General features: G+C 38.1%; 1 protein-coding gene across 5 annotated transcripts in view; it reads left to right on the forward strand.

Moving 5' to 3' along the window:
• Positions 1–24,534, forward strand: part of ANO4 (anoctamin 4) — a 218,144-nt gene that overhangs the window by 66,228 nt on the left and 127,382 nt on the right. For all 5 annotated transcript variants that reach the window (XR_009964174.1, XM_062615474.1, XM_062615476.1 and 2 more), the window contains exon 3: positions 18,228–18,434. Coding sequence is in view for 4 of the 5 variants with exons in the window: in XM_062615474.1 (XP_062471458.1) it covers positions 18,228–18,434 (207 nt within the window). In the remaining variant the exon portion in view is untranslated. The remainder of the gene's footprint in view (positions 1–18,227; positions 18,435–24,534) is intronic.

Raw genomic sequence — 24,534 nt, forward strand, 5'->3', positions numbered from 1 at the left:
CAAATACTCTACTTAGGAAAAAACTGTTTTGCAATTTGCTGCAACTCAGTAAATCAGAAGCAAGTCAAAGGAAAGAAAACAGAGAGAGAGGAAAGGAAAGAAGAAAGGTACAAAGGACATGAATGATGCCTCACTGCTGTTCTTAGCTGAACACAACATTAGTATTGGCTTTCAAAGACACGTCATGGAGCAATTTAGCTCTGATCATTCTCAGCTCTGTTCTGAACTAAAAGATGCTACATGGAGACCTCCAGCAACTTCTCTGCTCCTGGGTAGAATTTGGCCTTTGTATTTGGAAGCAGCAGGCAAGGGCTGAATGGGTTTTTAGACCACTGAAAATGGCTATAGAGGAGTATTAGCAATGCACAACGTTCCTTGCCATCTCACCTCCGTTTCATCCAGTGACATACAGAGTCTGGATATTTGTATCTTTAAATGAAGATAAATCACGAACACAGAAGCTGGTCTTTGGCAGTGAGTAGCAGAGATGAGGAGCGGCTGGAGTCCTTTATCTCCCTTTTGGTATTTTTTTTCTCAGTTCCACAAGTTTTGAGCCCAGCAGGGGTACCCTGCATGCCTGGAGTTTAAAAGCGTACAATGGTAGCTGCATGGGGTTGCTGATCTCTCCGACAACTGATTCTTGGGCTTCCTGGGACAGATAGAATCTTAATCAAGAAGAAAACAGCAATGTACTTTTTCACACAGTCTCTGAGAAAGTGCCACCTCTTGCAGTTTGAACGAGATAATATTTCAAATTCCTACCTGCTTTTCACAGATCTCAACTTGTTTGTTTCTGGAGCTTTGCAGGGTTTAGAAGTCTTGTGATTGTTAAATCTGTAGTTTTGTTTCTGTTGTGTGAACAGGCACTCCTGAAATGACTTTTTGATCTTGTTTGTGGGGTTTTTTGGGATTCTTTTGTTTTTCTTTTCACTGAGCTGAAATCTGTGTGCATGATTTCAGGGCTAGGAGTAAAACCTCTGTGATGAAAACCACAGCAGGAAGATAACACTAGGGATGGGCTTGCTGTTTTTTCTTAACTGTCTTTAATAATCTTGAAGGCTTCTGGGCTTATTTCCAAAAGAGTAGAGGAACACTGGAAACTATCAACCTCTACAGAGGTTTAGGAATTCCTAAGTTTGGGTTTCTAGAGAGTGGTTTGTTTCCGTGGTTCTTAAAAAGACTTATTCAAGACTGTATATGAGGAACAGTTACAATTTCATCTATTTACTTTCTCTATAAAAATTAGTGTGTAAAAAATTAACTTACTTGTTAATGGCATAGATAACAATGTTGAAATGCTTGTGTCGGTTTGGCTCTTTGCACGTTGGACTCTAGCTTTCTCCTTGGTCAACAAATAGGTTTTTCATTGCTTAAACTCTGTGTGCTGCAAAATGCGATTCTCTGGGACTTCTTGTATATTGAAACTAAACTGGACTTTCTTTAGTGAGCAGGGAGTTGCTGATAGGTGCGGTCCTTCCCTGTAAGTGAAGACAAAAAAACATGGGGACTAGTAATGTAGGTGCAGTGTTGCTGTTCTTGGGGCTGAGGAAAGATATGATGACTATTTCCTACCTAACTTCCATTGTGTTAATACCTGTAACTCTGATGCCATCCAGACAACAGTTTTTCCCCTAGAAGTCCTAATGACGGAGCAGCAGTAGTAATTATTTGTGTGTTCTGCCATTTTTAGGAAGGGAATTTCTTTCATTGCCATCATGACCTTGTCTGTTTAAAATAATTTCATATAACTTAGAACATCTTACAGTTACCATGACTGATGTGGTAGCAGATCAAGTAAACAGTCTTTCTTGGGTAGTCATTCAAGGTAAAATGAGTGACACCCAGACACTGCTCCACATGAGTTTCAGCATTTTTTTCCTTCTTGCCTTTTAAACCATAGAGATTGAAGGTCAAGCAGGTCTCTGAAACAAATTTGATTGATTGTATTAAAATCAACTCTGTCTACATCAGACTTTTTAATTGTGCTTGTATAGAAACTTCTGTCTAGAGAGATAAAATATTAAACAGATAATGAATAATGCAGCTGTCTCACAATACTGCAAGCTTTATGTGAATGAGGAAGTCATAAATTGCCTGGGTATTGAACTGGCACAACACTTGCTATTATTTCTGCAGTGACAGTTTATACAGTGACAAGTTGCATGATGTAATGTTGAATGTTGCATGTTTTTTAGAGAAGAAATGGTACTTCTCCATCTCTCACTACAGGAACAGAGCTGCAGATTTGTTTGCTCCCTTGCAGTTAACACAACTGTGTGGAAAGCCAAGGTTTAATGTAGCTCTGCACAGCATTGTGCGGAGAAGTCAATAGATAGAGTAAGGTGTCCCTGCCCACAGCAGGGGGGGGTTGGAACTAGATGATCTTAAGGTCCTTTCCAACCCTAACGATTCTATGATTCTATGGGAGCCATCCATGTGAAACAGCATCTCAAACCCTGGAAAGAAAACTGAAGATGCCTTAGGTAAAGAGCTGTACATTAGTGACCTTTGGCTTCTAGGCTTTCTTTGGAGATGTAGTTCTCTCTCTTGCCACAAAATGAAACTATCTCAGCTGACTGCTGTTTTTCTGCTGAGCTCCAGCTACCACTACCATTCTGTTTTTGACTTTCCTCCTTCCTTTCACTAGTATAACCTACCCTGCTGGCTGACTACTGGAAGATGTTGCTTTTGCCCCTAAATTCTTTCTTCCATGGATGTATTTTGCTTTCATTTTTAGGTAAAAATATATATTTTTTTGAAATCGTCTCTGTTGGTGAAGTTTCAGTTACACACAGGCTAATTCCTGTACTCTTCAAGATCAAGATGGAATTTTCATTTCTGTTTGCCTTGCTGAGGACTAGGCCCTAGTATGGAGCATTTCTTCTTTAAAGAAAAAACTTTAAAAGGGGAGAATTTCACTCTTAAAATTAATCACCATGGCAACCTCTACAGTGAATTTCCAAACATAGGAAGTTGCCTTTAAGAAACATGCTCGTCTAAGAGAAAGGTGAGTTTTTACAGCTTCTAAAATTGTTCCCTAAGAATATAAGATTTTACAAGAATCAGTTAGAGGGACTTTTATAATGCAGAAAGGAAAAGTTATACGATCTTGATTATTTGGGGTTTTCTTAAGGATGCTGCATGCTAACTAATCTCATAACGCTGGCTTAAAATAGATTTGGAGAACTAGATAGAGCCTGGCAGTGATACTTGTGATATCACTAGATATCATCTAGGTGAATTTATGGTTAGCAGTTTGATAATGTTTCCCTCATATTTAAAACATTATTTTTCCTTTTCCTGGTTCTGGGCTACCTTTTCACACATATTCAAAATCTTATTGGAGAACACTGTTTTTTTTTTTTAAATAAAGAAAGTGAGGTGACAGAGTGGGGGGGAAGAGAAAACAAGTTGCTGATGCATTAAAAGAAGAAAATCCCTTACACATTACAGTTCAGTAAAATGTAACTTCAGCACTCATCTCTGTGTTCATTAGATTGCTTTCAGTACTCAGATGGATTATTATATATCCTGTTATCTGTGTGTATTAGGGCCAAGGAACATGGAATTGGTTTTGCCATTGGAAATTCCCTAGTGAAAATATTGTACATCAGATAAAACCCTGGTATTTTCCCTGAAATAGGAACTCTGGTGTTTCATTTTGAAATCGCCAAAATAAAAGCATTTTAGAATGAAACTTTCCATGTCCAAAGGAGGTTGGAGACTGGGAGAAGGCTCTCTACGGAGAACCTTGTCTTAGTGCAGGTTTTGGAGGGTGGTGGGGAGGCTGATGGACTGGCAAGGGACAGCTGCTTTTAAAGGAATTGCAGAAATACCACAGAAAACCTTCTGCTAAAAAATTCCAGTTGGCTCCACTGAGGTTGAATATAATGGTTCTAAAGTTTATCAGGGTGTGGGGGAGTGTTCCCCCACTCACACAGTGGGCAAAAGTGCAGGTCAGAATAGGACTTTCCTTTTCTCCTTCCATGCCATCTGTGGTTGTAATGGCGAGGTCTTGAGCTGCCTGAGGGTGGCTGGCTGAGCCACACTGCTGACATCTGGAGCTGCATGGTGGGCTTCAGCTGGGAGCTTACTGCCTGGCGTTATTTAGCTGTATGGCCACAGTTTGTTTGTATTTCAATGATCTTGTCCCCAGGGTGGAGAAAACAAGCTAGTACTGCTGGAATTAGGGCTGGATGATGCATGTCAGCACTCCAGAGGTATTTCTCTGTGTAGTGCATATCTGGAGGAAACAGATTATAAAGCACCTTTAAGCAGAGGAAACTTTTGGAAAGACTTTTTAAAATTTATTTTATTAATCTAATAAGTCATTTAAAGGTGACAGCCTTAAGTTCAATACCTCAATTAAAAGTGCAGTTAAAAATAAGCTCAATTAGTGAATTATTCGTGTTACGTAACATCTTTAGAGAAGTTTAACTTTTAGAGCAAAGTTAGCAGTCAAGCTAGTAACAGTTATCTGAAATGTGTGTTCTTTTGAGATGTCTCTGCTATCACGCAGTGATATTTTTATTTCATGTGAAATGTGGGTAAGTAAAAGATTGCCTTTTGTGCTTTTGTAATGGAGGATACGATCAGTGAGATCTGAAGGGTTATTTTTTTGTCGTGCATACAGGGTCCTGTCAGGAACTTGTTTTTAAATTCCAAAGTTGGCTGAAAGCTTGACAAGGTGTTTCGTCAGGAAACAGCTCAGCGGGTGGTACCTTTACAAAATACCACTGAGGCATAGGATAGTGTCTGCAAGAAAACTGACCGCAGGTCATGCCAAGTGATCGCAAGTTGAACAAGGATCTTTCAAAGGAGAAGAGACTGTTGTGAATTACCATAACTTTCTGAAAAATTGGATACAAGCTGTCAGATATTTTCCTTCCCCAACTCTTCTGATAGGTGTGATTATAGCTAGGTCAAAATATTTCTCATACTATCCATTACCACATACCAAAACTCAGTACATAGTCTTTTTACTGAGAAAGTTGGGTTTGGGTTTTGCAGCTGTTAAAGGTGCATCTTTATTGACATGTTTTTACAGACAACATATGTTTGTTTCTATAGAAATGGTGAGCAGTAGTTTTAAAATTAAGGAGAAGAGCTGTGGCACAGTGCAATGAGAGGGAGAAAAGAAATTTGTTTCATACATTTAGAGTCTCTTACACATGTATAAATTAGAAAGAAAGCAGTCAGAGATCCATCACTATGTGTGAATTAAGTACTTGTATAGTCTTTGTATTCACTGAATGTGAATTTAATGTCAGGGAGAATAATCACTGAATTCTAAATTATGGATATTCACAGAGATTGGATTAAAGTATCTGCTTTGAGATTATTTTTTTTAATTTAAGATAATATATAAAACATTTTGACATTCACTGTTAAATTCTAAGAAGGAAGAAACAGTTATGGAAACAATAAAAGCACCAAGAATCTCAAGCACATTCGGACAGCAATTTTTAGAACTTAAGAACCATCATTTTATTTGGTCGAATAGTTAGGCAGTGGTGTTCCTCTGGATAGCTTCCCATCCCTCAGGTGTGTCTACTGCACCACTCAACTTGGTGTCATCTGCAAACTTGCTGACAGCGCGCTCAATCCTCCTATGTCATCGGTGAAGATATTAAAGAGTACTGGTTCCAGTACAGACCCCTGAGGGACGCCACTTGTCACTGGTGTCCATTCAGACAATGAGCCATTGACCACTACCCTCTGGATGCGACCATCCAGCCAGTTCCTCAGCCAACAAACAGTCTACTCATCAAATCCATATCTTGCCAATTCAAAGAGAAAGATGTTATGCGGGACTGTGTCAAAGACTTTACAGAAGTCCCGATAGACAGCATCCATTGTCTATCTTGATTGGCTTAGGTTTACTTTTTTTAAGTCCAGGTGGAGACACATAATTGAAAAATGTCTTATAAGAGGAATAATTTTGACAGTTGCAAAGGCAGGAGTGAAACCATAAATCCAGCAGTTTATGAAAAAGGGAGAGAGTGTAACAATCAGTTCCTTGTTGTGACTTGATCAGTGAAGAAGGTATTGTAAGTAGCCATAAAATGAAGACCATGCCCAATTTTCAGCAAGGAGAGATGTTGCATAAGGAGACTGAAACATTGTGAACATTATTAGGATTTGAGAAGAAATACTCTCTAACTGATTTTATTCTTATCTAATGTTCATTTTCTCCCAAATCTTCATGCACTCCAATTCTAACTCATCTAATACTTTCACTCCTAGGCACATATTGATTGGGGCATTAAAATAATCTTTGGAAATCTATTTCCAGATTGCTGTTCATGCGATTGTAATTATGACTGCTATGATCCATTAATAGTCTTTGGAAGCAGGCTGATATTGCTTTGCAAGTGAAAAAATATGTTTCTGGTTGGTGGTTAACTCCTCATAGAAATTGACCAAGAACATTGTCTCTAAATCCAGCCATATCAGGATTTAGCCTTGTATTCCTACAGGATTTTGAAGGAACAGATGAATGTAGTGGGACCCATGTTTTTCAGTGCCATTTCAATTCTGAGGCTTAGATCTATAAGGAGGTACACATTGTTCTTTCTTTCAGGGAGTATATAAGACAGGTTTATGTAGTTAATGTCTAACCAGGCACTCACCCAGGGATGGAATGAGGTTGGTTGGTTGTGGTGGTTTGTTTTCATGGTGTTGGGTGGTTTTTTTTTGTGGTTGGTCTTTGTTTTGTTTTATTTTGGACTGTTTTGCTTTTGTTTTTGTTTTTTTTTATTTTTGATGGGGTTTGGTTTGGTTTTACACAAAAAAGGATTTTGTATTTGGAAAGCTTTGATGTTATCTTTTGTGGTTTGTTTTTTTGTTTGTTTCATTTTGGTTTTTTATATTGACTAGGCTGCCATCAGGTTTTTTTGAGGTATAAATGCCCTATTAACAGACTTTGCTATTACCTTGGTTTCTCAACCCACTGCTGCTCCTGTATTTGAGTTTCCCCTTTGTAGGTGGTATATCATTGTAGGAGCAGAGTTCACAACCAACTTTAGTCGTTTAGATACTGTGTGTTGCTCAAAGGCAGTTCCAGTTAATGACATGTTAAGCTCTTCTCAGAAACATTGCTAACAAGTTTCAGGATTGTATAGGCAGTTCTTGTGATGAGATTTCAGTTTAGGAAGTGTTCATAAAAATTATGTTCTATGCATCTGTTTAACTGCGAGTTCTTGACTCTTGGGAAAATGATATCTGTGAAGAGAAACAGCCTCTTTTCCTCAACTGTTGGGTTGTTTTGAATCCTTTGGTATTCAGAACAAATTCAGCATCATTCTTTGACTGAAATGTTCTTACAAATATAACTTGCAATATACATGCAACACTAAAAAATACAGCTTGCAAATATTTGCAGTATTTGTTACATATTTTTTTTTAGTTTTTTTTTTGTTTGTTTTTTGTTGTTTTACTATCTGTTCATGGTTTTGGAAATGAATGAACAGTACTTGGACATGGAGGGTCAGAGAGATGAGTGAAGGAAAGTTTTATGAAAGAGTATTTGTGAATGTCCTTTCATTGGGAAAACATCAGTCACAGGAGCCAAATTTAGGCATATGTTTCTTTTTATGGGTTTGTTCTATAATCAGACTGGTTTAGGTGTATTCAAACAATTTGCATGTCTCCTGTGCCTCATCTTAACCTTTAGGAACATCCAACTAACATCCAGTGTTATATGCAGTGCATAAAACATGGCTTACTGTCTATCTTGCATACTCTACATATTTTTCTGGATTGCTAATGTATCAGAAAATTATTTGTACATGAAAGAGTGGTGGACCTTGCCCTTGCACATGGCTGTTGTTCAGTCAACAAGTTAGAGCATGGGATGCCTTGTACTGAGATTGTATGTTATAGACCTCACATCCTCAAATGTAGTTACTGTATTTTTAGAGCCTCCTATAATTTCTTCTGATTCTGCTATAGATAGAGAAAATAAAATGGTATTGGTCAATAGAGCACTTCTTTCCATCTCTATATACTAATCTGCCAAATTCAGTCATTACATGATTACTGTTGTCTTCCAGACTTTATTGGTCTTTGATCAGAAATACAATCTAGCTCAGAAGTGAATTAAACAAGACCTGGGCTTTGTTCAATCCAGATCACCATAAATTGTGAACAATCAATTGGATCCCTATGAGGAACGTATGAATAAACATAGCAGGTTTACATATTCTTTTCAATAGCATCTTGTTACTGTTAATTGCTTGGAATCTTGCCAGAAGGATGAGGTGGCAGATGAACGCAGATTTTCACTGGTGTCTGCTGCACGCTATAGCTGCCATCTCCACTGGGGATCACCCTCACTTTTTGACCATTTAGAAAGCTTGGCACCATAGCTTTATTATAACTGAAAGCATTATTTGCCAAGAGTGTGCTGGAAATTAATGATGCACGAAAGAAAGACAAGTGGTACACATGCCTCAGAATTTCTGACACAACTGGCCCTTGTTAACATGTCTTTTGCATAGAAGAGGCTGATTGCAGGCTTAGGTGTTTCAGTAAGCGTGACTGTGGAGGCTGCTGCTTCTCCCTAGCAGAGTGATGCTTGTTCAAGCTCTGCTAGAGCATACCACAGCATGTTGTTCTAGCCTACAGAAGTCCTTTCCCCAGGTAGGGGTGAGAGACTCTGGGCCTCCTTCCAGCTGGGGTCCCATGTCAGACCCTGAAGGTGTGAAGCACTGGAGCCTGGGATGTGCCTATGGGACGCAGGCTGTAGGAACAGCATGTATATCCATGATAGATGGTCATTTCAGAGGGCAAAAACCCTGCTAGGTATTGGGCTTGACCCAGCAATTGTGACATGTTCAGTCAGATATGCATCTGTTCAGATGCACATTTACTTTAAAAGTATTTTATCCAAGCAATATGTCCCATATTGCAGTAAAGTGTAAGATGATTCTTTCCATTTGGGGGAGGGAAGAGAAGTAACTTACGTTGTCCTGGGACCTGCCCCTGAAGACATTGGCTGTATAGGGTCTAATTAAAATTATCAGCAAAGTAAAAGTCAATTGATAGTTAATAAAACTATCTGCAGGATGAGAGCATTTTGACACCAAGCCTATAAAAGCTGGGGCACAGGCTGGGTGAAGGCAGGCGCTTATGTTTGACCTGCTGCTTGTGGGTTCCCTGGAGAGCATGGCTGGGGCTGGCCTGGTGCTGGAACAGCAAGAGAGTACCAGTGGTGAACCAGACCCCTGAAACAGGACACAGAAAGAAAAAGTTAAACCAAGCCTAGTTGCCATGTTGAAAATCATTACTGTCTTCACTGTGGAGGCAGACACATCATATCCTGAGCCCTTTTACCCATCTGAGAAGTTTCCTGGGTCTTTTCCTGTTTCACAAACGATATTTCGGATTGATTGCACTGTTCTGCATTACAGAAAATATCTGATTAAATGAGGGAAAATGAGACTTGCGGCACTTAAAATGTAGCAGTTGACATTCACACAGCACAATTAAGATGCAGAAAAAAAAAATTTTTCTTCTTTTAAATCTACTTACATTCAAAATATACCTGCATGGAAGTGCTTCACTTCATTCTTCAGCCAGTAAAAAGCATCTGGGACTTGACTTGGCACTTTGGTTCACAGGGTATTGTGGCTTGTCCTGATGTTTGTACCACGTATCACTGTTACTAGATGTATATAGACAAGAGGTGCAAAATTAGTGCAGATGTAATGAGAATGCTTTTGATTTTGAAAATCGGAGTAATTGCTAGTTGTTAAGAAAGAAACTAATTTTGAACACTGTGCTTAACACAAGTGAAAGTAAGTTTTAAATCATCTCATTGTTCTATTTTTGGCTAGTAAATGCTGTGCATTTATAGTAAAATGAATTAGACAAGAGTTACTGCATAGTTTCCAAATCAGTAAGTGCCACTTAAGAAGAGAGGTCCAATCTTCTTTCTTTTTTTTTTTTTCCTTTGGAAGAAATAGCTATAGGCTCAAAAAAAAAAAAAAAAAAAAAAAGAAATGCTGACATGACATGTTGTTATTTATTCTGATAGAAATTGAGATATGAATCTTTTTTTTTGTATGAACCTACATTCATTCTAGCACAAATCTATTCCAACTGCTTATAGATATGGCCAGAGAAAAGCCAGAATGTCTAATCCACAGAAATGCCAATATTCTTGCATTTCTTTTCACCCTTTGAATCTCTTTAAAGCACTTTCTGAAGTCACTCTTCAACATAATCCTTAAAATATTTTTATCAGAATTTGCTTCTGGATAGTTGAAATATTTAATCTTGTTTGGACTTCTCGTTTTCACTGTGTTTTGTTTAACTGTTTTTCTGGATTAAATTTTGATGTTTTGAATTATTTCTTATTATTTGGATATTACAGTAACATTAATGGGTGATTGGTATTACAGATGGTGTTTTAACTATTGAAATAATAATTGTTTTTTGGCTTGCTCAGAGGCAACTGGTATTCTAATTGATAATTTATATTCTATTTGACAAGTTAGATTATACTTTTCATAGTGTCAAGTAATTACAAAGGAAAAAGCCACAATATTCCAGTCCAGATGATGACAGATTCATTTTTCTAAACAAAAATTTTGACAGCAACTCTTGACTTTGGGACATTTTTCTTTTCCCCTAACAAATTGGCATATTTTTTTTTGACAAAGAAGCATTCTACTGAAAATGTTTTATCAGCCTCGGTTTTTGATTTCTATTGTATTTATCAGATTTCAGGACAAAATATTTTCTCACTTCTATTTTCCTACTGGGGCAAGCAAAGAAACTTTTAAAAATGTTTTATTTTTTTTAATTTTTCATCAGAATGTGGTTCTAATATTGTCAAAAGTCCAGTTGTAACAATAAAATAAATCAACAAAAATGCAGGCAGCCCCAGTAAGAATTCAGTCTTTTGGGATGGTGATAAATAAATAACACTGCTTGTAGCTTGCTAGGTGAACTGAAAGTGGGCATGTTTTACACACAATTTTTAGGCATTTTCCCCAATAGTCTAGAAAATATAGCAGCATGTATGGACTATACTGTGTGTTTTCTTTTTGTAGAGAGGAACTAAATAATGAGTTGTTAGATATAAAAATACGAGAGTTATAATCAGATTAGGTATCTTGGGGAAAAATCCTTCCATTTATTCACCTGGGCTGGCTCATACAATTTGTGTAGGCAGCACCTTGCATTTGGCAAGATGATTCTGTAACAAGCCCATGACTGTCACTGATAAGTCAACAGAAAACAAAACCAGCTTTATATTCACTGAACTAAGCTTTTCTCTTCACTCAGGCCTAAGGAAGACAAGTCATTTTTCATACTGTTCTGTAGACCATTAAAAGAAAGATTATTATGACTCTCTCCAAGATATTTTCATGGCTTCAGGTTATCTTGCATCCCTGTGAGCCCTATGGGAATTTTTCATGCTGAATAATCGCTGTTGAATGCTAGCTTGTAATTTAATAAACCACCTTTGGGGCTATAGAAACAACCCTTTGATGGTAGGCCGAAGGTAAGTATGATCTTTTTATTCATTAGGACTTTGTCAGATTTAAATTAACACTGGCTCTGAATGCAGTTATGCCACACGTAATGTAGCCACTTCTGTAGGGGTGAATAAGCTATTCTTGCCTAAAGAACATTTGCAAGTGTAAACACATGTCCCCCTGGAGTCCTGCTCCTTAACTCTTCATTTATAAATCAATGCAGACAAAGCTGCATAAACTCCATGCATACACAAGCCCCTTCTTCATGGGTCCTGGTTCTAGTTCAGACACACCTGTGATCACAGTTCACAACGCAGATCCTAACACCTCCAGTGACTAGCAGGCACAGGATGGTGCTACCCTTCTCCCATTGAAGGAGGGTAAACAGAAAAAAAAATGTAGTGACAAGTAATGCAACTTTGTGAAGATTTGTTTTGCTGATACAGAATGGCTGTATGGTGATGCTCTTACGGAAAGGATAAACATGAGACCTAGAAAGCAACTGAAGTGGAGAAAGATGAGATATACAAATGAATGAAACAATAAAGTATTGTTTCCTGCAGATTTTGCTTGACATAGGGACCTCAAACAGGCGGGTTAACAGGGAGATCCCTGTTTCACTGGAAAATTGCCTGAAGTGATGGCAAATGTGACAGGGAGGCAGAGCCTGCCTAAAAGTGTCTTGGGGCAATTGAAATTACAAGGGAAAGAACAAAACTAGAAACATCATTGTGCTCCTGTGTAAATCCTTGTTGAAGGCACAGCCTGAACATCGTGGGCATTTCCGGTGTTACTGCTTGAAATTTTCTTTTTGTGCATTTTAGGTCTTCATTTCTCGAAAAAGCAAAGGAACAGAGAAGGGGTGACCAGGGATGACTGCAGGTATACAATACCTTATCGGTGAAGGCCAGCAGTGTAAACCAGGTCTCTTGAACTTGGGAGAGAGGCAATAGGATATCATGAGTGGAATAGAGAGGTAAAGGGAAGTGGTTGTTCATCATCTCTTTAAATATAAAACTTTGGGGATGACATTTTTCAAAGAGCTGTTCCTTCACAGCATGTGTATTTAAGCTTTGTGGTTTCTTTCCATGGAAAAATTAAATATGCTAAAAAATACATACATTCAGGAGCCAGCTGGACAAAATTTTTGATAGAAAATAAGGGGGGAAGTAGCATTTTTTGAATAGTTTCTGAAACTACTATGGGTCTTGAAAATCCTGTCAGCTCTCCAGTATTTGGGAGGGAGTGACAGGGAAGAGCATGCAAAGCTCAGAAAACTGAGTGTGTGTCAAGATGCTCAGGTTAGTCTTTCTGTCCAGCCAGTCCAGTTTCAGGATAGTTCTATAACTAGTAGCATTTCCATTTGTTTACTTAAGTGTTTTCATTTGTAGGGATTTTTTTTACATCTGATGTGTAGTCAGAAGAGTTTAAACATTTTCAAAGATATACTTGAAGCATAAACTGGGCTTAGATATGATTTCATGAATCACTTGTTTCCAATGACAAGGGACTTGATACTGTGTTAGAGAGGTGATATTTAAACTTCTGAAAAATGATTTAATCTAATGTGGGAATCCTAAAGCTGTTGTGACATTTCCCCCCAAAGTGTGGAGAGAGAAAGCCATGTTTTTCTGCATGTATTTGTTATCTAAGTAAAGCGTGGGGGGGGGGGGAAGGGAACTGCTTTTAGACTGTGCTTTGAGGCATGTGTACAGAGGACAGCAGATGAACTTTTCTCTTGTGCTCATTCATTTCCACTTAGGATTCAAAGTGAGCCCATCATGGTATCAAGCATAACTGTCTCTGCTGAGTCTCAGATGAAACTGGGTTAGCATGGGAAACCTTTTATGTTGCTTGCTCTTTTTGAGTTCCCCCTTACCAAGGCTAGCTTCAGAAAGAAAAAGCTGAAGCTGTCTGCAGAGCATCATTGACTTTAGCGGTAAATGTGACAGTTTGCACAAGGGGAGGGAAGGATGCTTAACTTCTTAAGGTGGGCAAATTAGGTGGACTTCTTAAGGTGGACAAATTTCCTGGGTGAAAAAGTTGAAAGGAACTAAATACGTAATGTGCCCATTCATATACCGCACTTTAAAACCTCATTTTCCTCTCCCTGCCCATGCTTCCAGTGTTTCTTTATGACCTTGCTCATCTGTGCCTTGATGACTGCAAGCTTTCCAGCACTACTTTACTTGTCTTGGCCCTACATGACACTGCATCTGAAATTTTCTTCCTCACTTCTTGCCCTGTACTCCCCTGCACTTCCTCTGATCTGAAAAAGGCCTTGAAGAAGGGTCTATCTCAGTCTTCTCCTAAGGCCTCCACACAGGGCTGAAGTAGAATAAAAGAACCAAATAGAAGTGAGAAATAGCTGGAGTCATTTGTCTACCACATGAGCACTGGCACTCTGATGATACCAAACCAAAATGACTTAACTGCACCTGCCAGCTTATTATCCCAGAGCAGCAGCTTATTAGCCCAGAGAAGGTCTACAAAGCAGGTCAGGGCACTTGAGGCTAATTAAGCACTATTAGCTAATGGATTGTTTATACAGTGTAACTCTGCATTGCATTATTATTGCTTACTCATGTTCATATTACCTCTGGATAGAGAGAGACGTGCCAGGAGGGAACCTACAGCAGGAATTAATCTTTAAATAGGTTACCAAAGTTGTACAGGGTGGAACAGAACTGGAGCTGACCCAAACCTGACAGTCACTACAGAGGGGTGTCTCCCTACGTGGAGAAGTGTCTCAGTCCCAGCACAGTATAATTTAGATACACTGCCTTGCTGACCAGAATTCTGGTGCTAGAGCCATCTCCACCAGTGCCAGAGCCACTGCTCTACGCCCAGATGAGCAACACAGGCATGCTGGATAAGGTCCACTGGGTGCAGGTATTGCTCCTTGCAGAGAGGTGCATGGTACACAACACCTACTGGCCATGGATCAGATGACCAAAGCAGGTGCCCCAGCAGATGCCTTGGCAGAGACTTCTGAATAATGCAGGATGTGGTCGTTCATCACTGTAGCATCTGATGAGCCAAAAAAAACAAATACCACCATCACATAAAACCTTGGATGCAGTCAAACTGTAGTGTTTTCTACTTTTAGTAGTTTCTCCCTCCTTTCTCTTCTTTATGTTTCATTTTATTGCTTTTTGACTTGGAAGTACTTTAATCCTTCACTTTTAATGTTCTCCTATGCAGGTTTTATGTGGAGCATTATAAATTCTTCAGTGTCATAAGTATACTACCACTTTGTAAGAAGCAAAATATGTTCGATGGAAAATAAATGCTGCTTTGGAAAATTTATAGTAAAAAGACAAAACTGGGAGCAATAAAAGTTAGCCAGAAGCAGGATAGAGGCTGCTCTTCCCTGCTGGCAAACTGCACAGCAGGGATGTGTTGGTAGGGAAGGAGTGAAGGTGTTTCTCTTACATGAATCTGCAAGCTCAAGCAGAAGCATCAGTGGAGAGCCAAAGAGCACCAAGAAGCTCCTCATGGAGACAAGAAGCTTGTATGAGAAAAAAAAAAGGTAGAAACATAAGTAAGGAAGAGAAAGCCATGTGCAAATTGGAAAATACAAAGGATTTTTGCATGCAAGAAAGGAAGAGAGCTGAGTGATACATATAATACTTGAAGGCTCAGATCTTGTCCAGCTTCAAAACACTAAACTTCTACTTCCCACTCTTAAATACTTGGTTTGCAGCCAGCCAAGAGCAGGTGACTGAGCCCTGTCTAGAAGCCATTCCTCCACAGTAGTGAACAGTCAGCTATGGCTACTGGCTAGCATTAAGTCCTTCACTTGAATTTGCACTGCAGCCCTAGGTCAAAACGGTGCTCGTGAGACATATTTTACTCTAGATTCTGCTTAATGTTGATAGCTCATCAGGTTTTCATCTCCCATAAGCTATATGTGCTATTTCCTATAGCTTTTCTACTTCTGATTTCCACTCTCTTTGTCTCTGTTTTCCTGCATGTTATCTGGGGATGTATTTTCAACTGTCAATATCTCTTTTAAGAGGACTTTCACCCACATGAAAACAAGGTATTACTGCAGCTTACTGCAATATTACTGTTTTACATTTTTGCAGACTTTTAGTTTAACAATAGAAATGTTCAAAGAAAAACAAGATCTAGTCTCTTTCTGGAAAAATCTGAAATGGTAATTAAATTCACATACATCTTTGTCGTGTACCTGGTTCTCACGAAAATAATGGAAATTCACTCTCCTAGTCAAGAGAATGTCTTCTGAGAAGGAAATAACTGCAGTGGCAAGAGGAGCGGGGTGAAGAACCCCCAGTTATGTTGAATATATTGGTGACATACCTTTCGTGTAAAGTGTAGTAGTTTTTTGAGAACTATTAGGTTTTAAATATGTCCAAAAGATAATATGTAAAAATTCCAATAATGCTGGCACATTCTTTTTCATGTAGCTTAGTGTTGTAATTTTATAGTACCTCTCTTTATCGGAAGAAACAAAAGGTTGTGTATAACCAGAGTCAAGCTGTTGATTGCACATAATTTTGTATGTGATCCATCTGCAAATTTTGCAGTTCTTCATGATCTGACTGCAGTATCCTTTATTTTGATGTCTGAAAAAAAAGTGCTGCAGAAACTGTTTAGGAAGCTGAGTCACAGCTGCATGAGAGTTTATAGACTGTTTTCAGAACATGAAGAAGCAATTGAACCTCAGAGAAATGTAGCAGTCAGTTTATGTTTGGAACCAGTTCCTAAAATATATCACTGATTTCATGACCAAATGAAATCACAGCCTTACTGAGATGAAGTTAGTATGTGCTCATGCCAGATTCATGTTTAGCATTGGCAGAGTAACTTAGTGACTCTATTGTCAGCTTCCAAGAGATGATTGTATTAAATTATATGACAACAAGTGATGATAAAAGGAAATAAATAGTTGTGGTTGATTTTTTAATACCTTGGGCATAATTGAGCAATAATTTCAGCATCACAAGTTTTAGTGACTGCACAAGAAATAAAGAGCTCATTTTACAGCTGGGCTTAGCTGTTTGAAGCCCCTTATGACTAAGCTATACGACTAACACGATCAAAGAAGTGTGTTGTTGGCTAACATGAACAAAGAAATGTGTCGTCCAGGCATGCTCATTGTCATTCTGCTCTCATGGGTTATTATGCTGCCTTTCCCAAGATGGGGGAAAAATGGGATTTGCTGGCCATACCAAAGGAGATATGATTTCAAGAGTCTGGAGACAGATGACAGTTACATTAGTTCTATAACCAGGATGTATCTGAGCAGTTGCTGCAGGTGGTCCTCATCCCTTCACACTTCCTGCAGGAGATCAGCTCTGCTGAAGTGCAGCAAAGTCAGGTAGCAACTGTGCAGCTTCAATTCTGAATGAACAAAGACATCTTGAAGAAGACCAATTTGCACAGCTTTTCCTCATGTGCAGCCACACTGTGCTCACAATTTGCCTACAGAAGTGGCAGCTCTCTTTCCCTTGGTAGTATATTATAGGTAGAAGTGTATTAATATTTCAGGGATTCAAAGCCTCTTCAGTGACCTAGAGGTTCATTGTCTTTCAGTGTAACTGGAAGAGCAGAGTCATTAAGGCATTCTTGGACATTTCGGTGAGTGACCCCTTTCACAGAAATGTGTGATCTAGTCAATGATGTCTAATGATTTTGAGTTACTGCAACTTACAGTGTGCTTAGATCCACATTTCCGGTTTTTAGGGTCTGCTTTTTTATCTGTTTCTCAGTTTGCCCATTTATATCTAGTTAGGGTTTTTCATTTGGTTTTCTAAAACAAAGAATGGTTTGTTTGATAAAAGCTGTAAGAGTCACAATTAAATTAAGCATAACGCGTTAGCGTAGGATTATCATTCAGCTTTGTTGCCAAAAGGAGATTGTCTAAATATTTTCACCAGAGTACGCTGAGAGTAATTATAAAGTTGGAGCAATTGCATCAATGTGAATGTAAGGAAGTCAGAAACTGCATTCTTTACTGTAAAATGGTGTTTCTTTCTAGACTGTACAATAAATCGGAGCATAGGAAATGTCAACTTTGCTTTTCTGTTTGAAAAAGTAAAGCCTGTTTTTTCATCACAATTTCTATTTAAAAATTTGCTATGTGACAAAATTGAGAATGTTTGTGAAAGATAGTTTCCACTGTTGTAGGTAATGTTTCACAGGACTGATGAAAGTGGAATTGTTTTCAAGCTTAAGGTCATGTTTGTTGTTGCTGATAGCCTTACTGTTTTTCTCAAACCAGACCTTGTTTTTTTCTTTAAAAACTAGTTACCACATGAAGCGTAGCATCTTTTCCATATGATGAGACTTCCTAACACTTGTGAATGCTCAGAAGAGCCATTATGGCCAAGTTCTGGTCCATCAATCAGAACACTGTCATTTAATAAACTCTGTGGTAGTTACCTCATTAGTACCGTCCTGTGTAAGCTGTGTGGGGTTTTTGAAAGAATGGAAGATAATTCCTCCTGCAGGCCAGTAATGCAGTAAGCCATGACTGTGTATTAATTTAAATATCTATTAGTGTGGCTGACTGATGTTTGCAACACAGCACCACAGATGTTCACATTCTTAATTTTCATAGAAAATTCTTGGTTTTATAGGTTGGTTTGGTTTGCCTTTTTCCGTCAAGAAGGCTGCTACAACTCCAATTTAAACCATGGCAAATTTTATATTTTAGTTATTCCATGCTGGTCTCTCATACCTAACAGTACTAATTCTTATTCCTGTCAGGTATAAGTTTGTCTATTCATGGGGCTGACAAGAGTGTGCAAATCTATCAGAGGAGAACTGCAGCAAGCTACCCAGTGTCACAGCGTCCGCCTGTGGTTGGGCATCCTTCACTCCCACAAGTCAGAGGGTCAATAAAAATGGAAGCCTCATCTTCTGGATCTAGTATTTTGGGAGTCACTGGTGGAAAAGCAAAAACGGATCAGCCAGGTAACAGATGTGCCTTGGCACCTTTTTAAGTTCCATTTCTTGTGTGATGTGCCATGATGTTGTGAAGTGGTATTATTAATAGCATCAGATCATGCTTGCATGGAGATCAATCTTTTGATTGTCAGAGCTATCAACTGATGTTTTGTCTACATTCAGTATGTTTTTGTCAGTTATAGATTATGGGGAGCAACAACAGTTGGGACATCTGAAAGTGGGAAATAAAAACGTAAGTTTAATCATAAAAACCAAATACAACATGGAGTGATATCCAGAATGTCAAAGCAGAGACAGCATCGGCTACTATTTTTTAATACTGCTCCCCCAATATATGTTTAATTCTGGTAAGCCCTGAGCTAATGGCAATGCTGTAGAGGCTGCAGGCATCCCCAGCGGAACTCAGTAATTGACACAAGTGTTGGTTTTGATCAAAAGCACAATCCAGGGCATAGATCAAAGTCTTGCTGTTAGAATGCAAACAAAAACTCTAGATCTGAAGGAGATTTTACAACATACATTAAATGGTTAACAAATTGAAACTTATTAAAAGAAAGCCAGAATCTCCTGGAAACCATCAAATTCTAATTGACACCTTGAGTTAATTCCTTGTTATGTTAATTGCCAGAGCTATTTTAGAAGAATCTTTTCTTATAACAGGGGACTACATTTGTGCTAGCCATATTCAGGCATTCTTCATGGGAAAATTAAACTCAGAATTTCTTTCCTAAGTAGAGCAAATTACAGCTGCTCATGAAGTCAGTTTTGTAGCTTCTATATTGAAGATCTTCCACAATCTTCCAGGGTTTCTGCCCAGGAAAAGGGCATGTTGCACCCTGTGTGCAGCTATTTGGGTGCCAAGGAGAAGAGTGTATTTATGGGAGACAGACAGTTCTGTGCACTGTCCCTTAGTGTACTTCCATTGCCTTGCAGATCTAGTAGTAAATAGCTTAAATTTGTAGAAGCTGAAAATTTAGGTTATTTATTGTGGGTTGCTATGCAGGTCTAGCGCCATGAGTTTCATGCACACATACTATTTAGTCACCATAATCTTTGTCAATACAGATTAATTAAGAATTTACACTGACTCATAACCATATGCTTTATTTCAGTTCGTCTGTTCACTTGTTTGTCCTTCTATTTTTTCAGCTTCTGTGTTTTTTCTTTTTGTACAGAAATTAGTACTACAACTACAAAACTGTTGTTACTGAAGATACATGCTCATGATTGCAGCATGCTAAAGGATTGACAAAAAAAACGTGCATCAGTTTGTGAAAAAATAGTATCTTGAATGTGCACAATAACTGTATTTATTTTGAGCTGCTATGCATTATATGTCTATGTGTTGACAGATGTGGCCTGTGCTTTAATATTGAATAATGTACAGGCAATGTATGCTGGTTTCTGGTTAAGAAAAAGATCCTTTTCTACTAGACCCCAGAGGATTCCTAAAATGGAGCTCATTAGTGAGCATCATTTGGCTGATGATTCTCTGAGGAATTTAGCTTTCAGTACAGTCTTATGAGATTACTTTTGCCTGTTATATTCTGCTCTTTAGACAATAACAGCATCTATGACCTGCAGAGAGCATGCTTGGAGGCTTGGTTCAAGGTGGCATTTAGTAGTGTGAGCTTCACTGAAGTTAAGAGGAGTTAGTAGTACCCAGAGCCTTAAAGGCTGCAGATTTTTATAAATATGTTGTATGACAGGAATCTTCTCTTAACCAACTTACAGTGTCATTGTTTCACCTGGAATGAAATAATGTTTTTATTATTTGGGTCTGAGTGTTTAATTCTATATACCAACACTAAATTTATCTCTGTATCCAGGTTAAATTACAACCATTTGAGTTGTACACAAGTAGAGTCTAAGAAAAATTATGGTCAGGCAGCAATTGTAATAAATAACATTCCTAAGAGAAAATTTTAATTTAAATCTAAAATTGTACGTTATTCATTCTTACTCAGCCACTGATTAACAGCTGTATCTTCATAATTAGCCTTGTACACTGGCTGTCCAATGGCACCACCTTATCTAAGACATAAACATTATAAATAGTTATGGTATTTTAGAAAGAAAAAGTTATGACATACATTAACCATTGAGGTAACAGATCTTGCACCACCATTTTCCAATCTGTGCTCCTGCTGTTGCATACAGTAAATTTCTCAGGTTTTTGCTCGATCTAATTTTAAACAGTTCATACAATTTGGGTTCTTTCTTCTATTGGAGTGCTGTTATCACAATCAAGAAGCTCTCACTGTTGGAGTAGTATACATTATATTTAGCCTGAAATTTCCTTTGTCCGGTTAAAAAATACTCTGAACATGAAGACAGTGTAGCATGACAGGTTGTACAGAAGGGCATTTCTAATTTTTATCAATTGGAGAGGCTAGAACTGTTGAAAGAAACAATGTGTATTTTTTAACTCTAGTAGGATACCACTTCTGTTTTCTGCACGTTACTTTGTTTCCCTTGGCCACTTTTCTTCTTTTCAGAATGACACCTTTTATTATTTATCATGAATTCTTTTTAATTGAGAGCTGTTTCTTTTGAATGAAATTCATAGGTAGTTTCCTGCGAAGGAGGAAGGACTGTGGATATTGATCAGTATTACCGTGCTCCTTTTCAGCTTGCTTCACTGCCAGTTTTATTTCTAGCTGGTAAGGAGCCTGAGGCTGATGATTTCTCCTGTTACTTTGGATGCTAGAGTGGCTAATGAGCAGTAAGTTGTCTGTAATGTGCCTTATATTTTAAAAAAAACAAACATGAAAACAAACAACAAAAAAACTCTAAAAAATTGTCTTGTGCAAGCTTGCAAGGAAGTACTGCTCAACCAGGAGACCTAAACTCTGATTTTAAGCAGATCAGAAGGTATCAAGTAACAGAAACAAAACACAGAGGAAAATGGAGAAATGAGTGGAAGAAAATGGTTATTAATGGTGAAGACTTCTGATGCCTTTGCAGGTGTGCCTGTATGAAGGAAGTTCCTCTTAGAAAGGAGAAAAGCAAAGTAAAGTAAAGCAATTAGATGGCAAATTTAGATGCAATGATAGTAAGACAAATATACGTTCCTTACAGAATCAGGGAGTATTTTTAGTTTTGAGAAACTTCCAGTTATCATCTCCCAGTTACGCGAGCAGTTGTGGTATATTGTGTCTAATGGGATACAAGGATACTGAAGCACAGGGTTCAAACCACCGGAGGCAAGGTTTTGGAAGCTGTAAATTGTTACAGCCCCCCATTATGATCAATGTGCCTGTACTGCACACAGGAGGCTTATTTTGAAAGCAGTGGTAATCAGCATTTTGGCTGTCTGTCAGAGTAGCAGAACCAAGTACTGAACAATTGTTCAGGAGGTTAAACTGTCATCCCGGTTTGTTCCCTTGATGTTGGAGTTAGGCAATTTTGGGAACAAAAAAATTCTTGCCTCGCTTCTGATGGCATTGCATCTTTTGTATGGAGTAAGAAGGACTTTTCTGCCTGCCCTTTCCACTGATTTCAAATCAGGACAATGTTACCCTACTTCTTCCTGTTGGTGATGAATTCCTTTATTCTCAGACTCCGCAGAACTTGTCAAACCTAGTTTCTCTAGGAGTCATTAAATTTCCTGGCTGTGGCAAAAATTGCTTTATTTAATAAGTCTAAGCAGCAGTAAAGTGAATTATTTCATTGTGTGAAACTCTGAAATCATCTTAGGTCTTCTCTACTTGCAATGCTTCATAACAGCTGTTACCCGCTTTATAATAACAGGGATTCAAAGGTTCCCCACCAAGACTTTTATTCTCTGTTCTTCCTGTAAAGGCCTCTGGTTAATCCTTAATGTGTTTTGAGTTTATATAGGAGTGTATATGTAATAACGTAGATATTCAGTTATATCACTGGTACAAATTAGATCCTCAGGCAGTCTGTGCACACAACAGGGAAGGGTTATGTGTGAATCCATTTATTTCCAGAATTTAGTAAATACACAGGAGTCTTCAGTCCAGGAAATGAAGAAAAATATTCTAGAAATTTCTGCTTTCAAGAGTTTACTGTTCAAAATATCTCCTTCAGAGCCAAAGAACAGTATATTTTGGAATGGAGATTCCTTGCCACCTGAAATGATATAAGCATACCCATGGTATTTGAAAGAAATTTAAATTCCATGGCAAGGAAACACTTACTGAAGGGACTGGCTTCTGGCATTAGAGTGGAAATCTAGTAGAGTCATTGGAATTCAGTGAGAATCCTTTTCTTGGCAGTCTCTTGCTTTTTATGACAAATAGTACCTGATGTGTTACAAATGTTAAAAGAAGATGTATTTGCATTAGGCATGCTTTACTTTTGATTATTTTTTTTTTTTTACTTATCAAACTGTAGCATTTTTATTAATGCCTGTAGTTATTGGGTGTGAAAAAACGAAAGAAGAGCTAGTGGTGTTGGCCAAAAGAACACCTGACTTATGAGGCAAGGAAGAAAACATGGTTCTTGAAACTGTGGCAGTCTAAAGGAAAAAAGGAAATGTATGTTTAATGAGGTTAGTCACAACTTAATGAACTTAGAATCATCAAGACAGCTAGAACTAAATTCTTCAAAAATGAAAATTTACTGTGCAAAAGATACTCTGTTCTCATCATGCAATGTGCACATGCTTGTCAGCATTCACATTTGGTTGTGAATGGTCTTTGGAAGATCTGTATTAGTTAGATGTGATTTGTTAAAACACATTCTCTTTTCTTTGCTGACTGGCAGGATGTGTAGCATATATCTCTTTCATTAAAAGAATAAACTCCTGCAAACAATTATACCAGAAAGCTCTGCCATTCAACTCTTTCTTGGCAGGAAATTCTTACAAGGTCTGGGAATGGCTGATGTAAACTCAAGTGAACATTTGAATTCACATTGACAGTAGTGCTGTATCTTATCTATATAACATTATTAGGGGAGCAGTCTTTTACAATATGGCTTCTGCTGGATGTATATAGAACTTCTTCCCATGTAGAATGAAGCATGCAAAAAGCAAGCAGATTTCAGAAACATTTATTATTCCCTTCATTAAGTTGATTTTCATATTACTAAAGAATAGATTTACAAGAAATATCCATATGCAGAAAGGACATAAATGTCAAAGAAACTAGCCTGCATACTTAACTGTTCTCTAGCTGCAGGCTGCGTTCAATACAATGCAAGTTTAATGCACCAAATAAAATTTCTCTCATGTTTGCACCTCAAGTGTGAGCTGGAAACACCTCCCTGCTGAATACAGAGGCAGTTCATTTGCCTGAGTACTGATCCTCTGGAGCCTCCACAAAGCTCCTAATGAGAAGTGCAGTTTGCCTCAATTACAATGAAGACCTTTTTTCACAGATCTGAGTGACAGGTTGTCACATGGTGATTATGCAGTACTTTGAAATTGAGAGCTGAACTAGATAACAGATGATGCAGAGCTTGAAATCTTCTATCGCTTTGCTTAGTCATTCAGCCTATTTCATTCATCACTTTTCTAGGACAAAAGCCACTTCTTTGAAAATTCCTGTTCCTAAGCTAAAGTCTCCTAAAATGTTCATTGTAACACTTTTGCAAACAACATGTATAAAAAAAATTAATTCTAGGGCCAAAGTACTGTTTTTTCAATGCTATCTATCTTGTTTAATTTAAAAGTATTTGAATTGGGCAGAAACTGCATCCCTCTATGTCAATTTTTGTGGCACATGACACACACAAGTACTGAACCTACCCGGGACCTGTGTACACTCTCAATAAGCGGCTTCAAAAATAATATTAACAGTTTTAAGTGGTGGCTTTGAGCGTGCTCTGCTTCTCCGGGGAGGATGTATTTATAAACTCATCTCTTTTCAAAGACTTATTTTTCTCTCCTTCCTGCTTTGATCAGTCTCCTCTGCTGTTGTAATATGATCTTTCATTCATTCTTGCAATCAGTTATGTATGGTTATTTTAAAATCAGTACTGCTCACCCTCAGATTTCGTCTCTCCTGGTTATTGTTAGTGTACAACTATGTAGTCACCTCACAAAGCCTGCAAAATGCCATCTCTGTGGATGTTCTAGATTATTCCACCTTCAGGGAGTTTTCTCGCAATTGGAAACTTGTCCAAAACAGGGAAA

This window comes from Pezoporus occidentalis, unplaced genomic scaffold (genome assembly GCF_034315485.1).
Source record: "Pezoporus occidentalis ecotype Australia unplaced genomic scaffold, CSIRO_AGI_Poc_V1 ctg182, whole genome shotgun sequence".
Lineage (NCBI taxonomy): Eukaryota > Metazoa > Chordata > Aves > Psittaciformes > Psittacidae > Pezoporus > Pezoporus occidentalis.